This window comes from Clavelina lepadiformis, chromosome 3 (assembly GCF_947623445.1).
Source record: "Clavelina lepadiformis chromosome 3, kaClaLepa1.1, whole genome shotgun sequence".
NCBI classification, from domain to species: Eukaryota; Metazoa; Chordata; class Ascidiacea; order Aplousobranchia; family Clavelinidae; genus Clavelina; species Clavelina lepadiformis.
The window spans coordinates 19,864,556-19,870,665 of NC_135242.1; the positions used below are offsets into that span (position 1 = coordinate 19,864,556).

At 36.0% G+C, this 6,110-nt stretch overlaps 2 protein-coding genes across 2 annotated transcripts; both read right to left on the reverse strand.

Annotated features, from left to right (window-relative positions):
- Positions 1–724: 724 nt before the first annotated feature.
- On the reverse strand, positions 725–3,338 carry LOC143449771 (riboflavin kinase-like). The gene is made up of 4 exons (XM_076950092.1): positions 3,197–3,338; positions 2,901–3,052; positions 2,669–2,771; positions 725–2,462 (listed from the first exon to the last, which is right to left on the reverse strand). Exons 1-4 carry the CDS (start codon positions 3,291–3,293, stop codon positions 2,281–2,283), a joined length of 534 nt encoding a protein of 177 aa, XP_076806207.1. The 5' UTR covers positions 3,294–3,338; the 3' UTR covers positions 725–2,280.
- An 8-nt stretch (positions 3,339–3,346) lies between these two features.
- On the reverse strand, positions 3,347–5,312 carry LOC143449770 (oxygen-dependent coproporphyrinogen-III oxidase, mitochondrial-like). The gene has a single exon (XM_076950091.1). The coding sequence runs from the start codon at positions 5,307–5,309 to the stop codon at positions 4,116–4,118; it is 1,194 nt and encodes a 397-aa protein (XP_076806206.1). The 5' UTR covers positions 5,310–5,312; the 3' UTR covers positions 3,347–4,115.
- Positions 5,313–6,110: the final 798 nt, after the last annotated feature.

Genomic DNA, 6,110 nt, shown 5'->3' on the forward strand with positions numbered 1-6,110 from the left:
AGGACATCAGAATTGATAGTTTTCTCGTCGCTTTGGGGGCAGACAATACCGGGCTACCAAACGAGATAGCATTCAAGATCCGTTTTTGGATTTGTGGCGTTTAGTGCCACACAGGCATGCCAAATAGTATTATCCCCTTAACTTTTCTGACTTCTCGACGTATTCCTCACATATAATTAAATTATCATTGGTCGTGTTATATGAATGTTTGTGCTGGCAGAATGACACGGAATGTCTTATGTTTCACGAGTTGGAACAAACCTTTTAGATTGAGTTTTATCTCTCAGTATGTCTGCAGTTAGTGCTGGCAGAGTAGGACACGTGGCCTTCATGGAAGTCAGGTGAAGGTGAGTTTATTGACGCAGACACGTGATCTACCAACCATAGATCGCTGCAGATTAATCGACGGTTATTTGAGGAATGTGGACGCACTTGTTAGCTTATGATATTTGCGTTCAAACTTTAAGGGGTATCGCTACCCTTGTTCAAGGTAAACCATATGCAACAAGTGCAACATTGCTACACTTTGTGCAAGGCCGTTCAAATTGTAATGAAGGTAAAAGGTATGCTCAAATTCCAATAGTGCAACTTATATGCAAAGTTGTTTCGGAATCCCAGCTGTTAACGTCTAGTTCTTTTTATAACTTACTATAATTACTTGTCCAGATGCACGGCAGATGACATGGAATACGTGACTTTGATCACACTCGTAATATCCAATTTTAATCACGTTTTTCGCATTATTTAGAATTCAAACATTTTATTTTTCGTCGAGACATAAATAAAATAAATTAAAACAGTAATTACAATACAACGAACCCGATCAGCTAGTGATCATATTTGTGAGTGAAACGACACGACACTTGCAGATCACAAATCTTAATTAAATTAAATTAATCGCAAATCACTGCACACGAAAACCACAAAAACATTTATCATTATCTTTTCGTCACTTCAAACGGAAGACACGTCAGTGCAAGCATTATGTTTCAATATCGTATAAAATTGTATTTATGTTTCAATAACACGAAATTTCTAAAAAATAAAGCTTATGCCTTAAACGTACAGCGATCTTCTATAGGAAATATCTGAGTGTTCTCTATCGCAGTGAAGTTGCTATTTCACCTACGATGGCGTTGTTCAAGGTAGTGAGTGCATAAGATTAGAAAAAACAACGAAAGCCGGTTAACTTGGTAAAGAGAAGTTTTCTCAGGTCGGACGACTTTGAATGTGCGGTGTTCTCTGTAATAGACACTGCCATAACTTAACAGTACAGAGATGCCATTGCATAGTGGGAGCCACAATTAATTAGACAAAGTATCATTTCGTCATCGCTGATTGATTGTAGTCGAAACAGGCAGCTTTCTTCAAACATGCCAAAATTTAAATTTCATTTCATTATTAGTTATAGTTTTCAAGTTAAATAGAAAGTTATTTTACGACTGGATTTATCACAACGTCTATGCAAATGAGCGTAGGTTTATATGACGTTTGGTATAAAATGTCGAATCGGTGACGGATTTTCAGCGAATCTGAAACGTTTGGGCAAAAGCTAAGCAAGCAACTGTGATAAAATGTACAATCAAAAATGGTCACTTCAGAAAACAAAGACCGCATCAAAAATAAATATAAAATCCCAAAAACACAATGATAGAATGCTTGCAGTGATTACAAGTATGTAGATAATAGAAAATTTGCATTTGGTGACTGGTACGTTGGACCACAAATACACTAATACCAAGAGCAAATCAGTAGAGTTATTTACAGATACCGAGATACGACTATTTTAGCTTGAAGGTAACATATTTCAAGTGAGGAGGTATTCACAAGCAACAAGGGTAGTTAAAAGAATATTGAGTAATGGTAGTTAAATTTGATGCAAAAATCAATTGATGAAAAGTTGTATATCACAGAACCACATGTCCACTTGTACTATGATGCTGGGAACGTTGCACAAACACATTTAATAGATTAGAAATATTTAAAGACGCCTACAACTAGAAAATTGACCTAACACAAAAGACTTAGTGTTACACATTACATCACAGGGTCACAGGACAGGTAGATATGGGTTGCAGTGACAATTTCTTGTGAAAATTACAGGGAGAAATTAAACAAAAATGCCCAAAAAAGGTTTGTCAACCAGAAAGATGCTCTTACATTAACAAATCTTTCAGACAACAGACAGTAATAAATCACAAATTGTATAAAACTGCATGGAACTGATGTTAGCTTATACAAATAAATAACAATAATACTAAAAATTTGTAATAATTGCTCTCAAAGATTGCTTCCTTGAGAAGCAGGGGGGTCAGTTCCATTTGACCAAGGCTTATCAATCTCTTGAATGCTGTCAGTTACTTTTGTGAAATATCTGTCCGACTTGTAGCGCAACATTGATTCTTTTTCTAATTCCAGTTTGGCAATGCTAATGTCATTGTTGATGGCCTCAATTAATGCATCTGAGAAAAATTTAAATTGAGTTACAAATAGAATGGATGGACAAAGAAAAGTAAATAACCAAGTACTGTTAGTTAGTATTATCAGAGAGAAGAACCTAAAAACTTCTGCTATATCGCAAATTTAATAACCAATACATTACATATTTACATTTTCTATTGTAATTTTACCGCGATCAATTGAAATTTATGATTAGTCTGGCTATTACCCAATGATGAAAAGTTTTCCTCTCCTCGGATATAACCCAACATTACCACACTCAGTTGTTGTCCATAGAAATCCGATGGGAAGTGATGTATCACGTGTGTTTCCTACGTCACCAAAACATTAGCACAATGAGTAATTATAGAACTGACACACACTGCTATGTTTCATTTCTGTTTGCATATGCCTATGGTTCCATTTTCATTAGACACTTTCTCTCACGTTACAACACTGACCATTGATTTCTTTTCATTGTGGTAATATGGATTCCAACCAACGCTCATGACCATCTTGTGGACCTCTTCTTTATCTACCTGTGCCCAGCCATAATAAATTCCTGTTGGTAAATCTCTTGGAAGATTTTCTACCACAACCTCTGGAAAATTTGCTAAAAACACAAAAAAGTCAGAGCAATGAAATGATGATACAATAATCTGGGAAAAGCTTCATGTATACAAAGTTTATTAATTCTATTTTAAGCTCATAATAAATTTTCTAACTTGAAGCAGATAAATTACATACTGTACTTTACCTGTTGGTATCCCTAATTCTTTGCTTCCACGACCAAATCCCTTGACTACAGTTCCTCTACAGTAATACGGAAGACATGCCAGTATTTTCTCCAGCATTATAATAGTATATTGTGTATGGAAAAATTATTAACTCCCTAAATTATCAGAAATCTAAGGCAACCGTAAAAGGTTGGAATAAATTTTAACAAACCACAAAATTATTTGATATGGCAACTATTCTTGCATAATCATCAGATTTCTGTTTCAATAAGTGACCGAAAAAGATAAAGCCATAATAGTTCAGTCAAAAATACAATGAAACTGGCATGAAATAAATGATTGCGTACACAGTATAAATACAAATACATGGGTGGCCCAAATGCTAGCAATTGTCTTGTTGCATCACAAACGCCTTGGCACCAAAAATGATCCTCCCTATTATGTATATTGGTATTTAAAATTGTGATAATGTTATGAGGCCTGTGAAAATTACAAAGTGATCTAATCGTCTTGGAATATTGCTACAGAACATAGCAAGTAATAACTTAGAATAAAAGTAGCTAGCACTCATTGCTTTGAAGTTAGCACAAAAATTTTAAGTAAGCTTTTACAAACAAACCATAGTGGTCATGTAACTTGAAAGAAAAATAACTGTCAACATGATAATATGGCTGTTGCCCAAGACAAGGTTATAATTAAACGAGGGAAGGGACAAAATGAGGACCTGGGAAGAATAAGCTCTTCCTGGGAGTGAAAAGAAGTGAAAACACCGGTGTAAAATGTGTACTGTCCTGAAGACTCAGAAAGATATTCATCAAAAGATAAGGTAATAGGTATTAGTTTCAATTTTATGACTTTCAGGCTTCAGCCACTGATTCAATTAAACTGCTAAATGATATCATAACTAGTGCGTAGACCATGCATATTAAAGCAGCTTCTCTACACCCAATCCTTTGGTTCTTTTAGAACTTTCAAGAGTTTATATTCTTGGGAACCTAGCTTTGGTGTATGCATGTACTCCCATCTTGCAGTAAGTGGCAAAGACATCAATATGCTTTCAATTCTAGCTCCTGGAGTTTGAAAGCCAAACTTTGTTCCTCGATCATAAATTAGATTAAATTCCACGTAACGACCACGTCTAAGCTGTTGCCACTGTTTGTTTTCGGGAGTAAATGATTTGTGCTTGTTTTTGGCTATTATAGGAATGTAGCTTGGAATAACTGACTCTGCACATGACTTGACAAAAGCAAAAGCCGAATCAGCATCAGGACCTTCAACGTCATCAAAGAAAATACCACCCACACCCCGGCGCTCTCCCCGAATTGGAATCGTAAAATATTCATCACACCATTTTTTGTATTTTGGATATAAATCATTTCCATGTTTGTTGCATGCTTTCTTCAGCTCTGAATGAAAATGCCTAACATCATTTTCATCCAAATACATCGGGGTTAAATCTGTGCCCCCTCCAAACCACCAAGTCTTTTCACCATCGGCACTGGTCACTTCGAAATAGCGATAGTTAAAGTGTACAGTTGGACAATATGGATTGGTAGGATGTACGACTGAACTTACACCCATTGCCACAAAAGGTAACGTTCCATCGTCGTGCCGCACAAAGTTACGACCCCTGCTTCTCATTTGTTTTTCAGCTCCTTCACTAAGACTTCCGTGAACAACCGAAACATTGACACCAGCTTTTTCAAACACTTCACCATCTTGCAAAACACAAGTCACACCACCACCAGTATTGTTGTCTTTGCTCCATTTGTCGACAATAAACTTCTTGTCACCTCCTTCCAAGGCTTCTATTGCTCTACAAACACTGGCTTGTATTTCCATAATAAGCAGTTCCATTTTGGTAGCAGTAGATGTAGGACATTTTAGAAGATTTTCGATGCTCGTTACCGGAGCAGCCATAAAAGAAATGGACACTGGAGAACGTTCTTCCTTACATGATAAACAGGTCACCTGCTGGCTAAACTTTATAAAGTTTAGCTTCACTTTTGACGATGTCAAGTCATAGCCGGCATAAACACATCCGCCTACAGCAGTTATGCAACCTATATATTTAGATTTATTTCCTAAACTACGTATTGCTCTAGACCACATTTTGAGCTCTTTGCTGCACATAAATATTAAATTTCATTAATAAAATTCAACTCAAAGTAATCATCATAGAAACATAATACTTACTGCTATTTCCTATACGTAAATTACAGATATCCAGCAATAATTACTTTCCTTTGCGTAATTAAAATCAGTTGTATAATAAGCCTATATCAGACATGTGCAACCAGTGGCCCGCGGGCCGCACTGCGGCCCACCAGGTTGTTCCGTGCGGCCCGCGTGGTGCTCAGCAAAATGTTAGAACTTCATTTTCTTCAGTTTCCTAATCTTCCATCGACAATTATTCACAGTTTTTCAATAAATTGTCGCACAAGTGTATCGTGGACTGCATTAAATCTATTTCTTAACTACATAAACTGCATAGGAAAGTCGTTTTACAATACTAATTTTTTCTGAAAAAATCATGTGGCCCACGTTGTCATTCAAAATTTTGTATTTGGCCCTCCAGTGAAAAAGGTTGCACATGTCTGGCCTATATCATACAGAGTGCAATTACCAAAATGACTCTGTTTGAATTTTTTTTTTATAGTTTTCAACTTGGTTAGCGTTAATCAACCATAATAACATGAGCAAGATACAAAATAATAATAGAAACCAGCAGATTTTGGCTAATGTAGAACAACTATTTAGTCTTAATGCAAAAAAATGCACTACAGTAACCTCAGTCTAACTTGTAACTATTAGAAAGTGACAACCATGGTTTAATCATATATATATGGCAGTCTTGACTATATAAATGCTATGTCACTGTGGTTATTTAAAAATATATATATACGGGAGCTGGAAATACCGGCGTGAGAAACG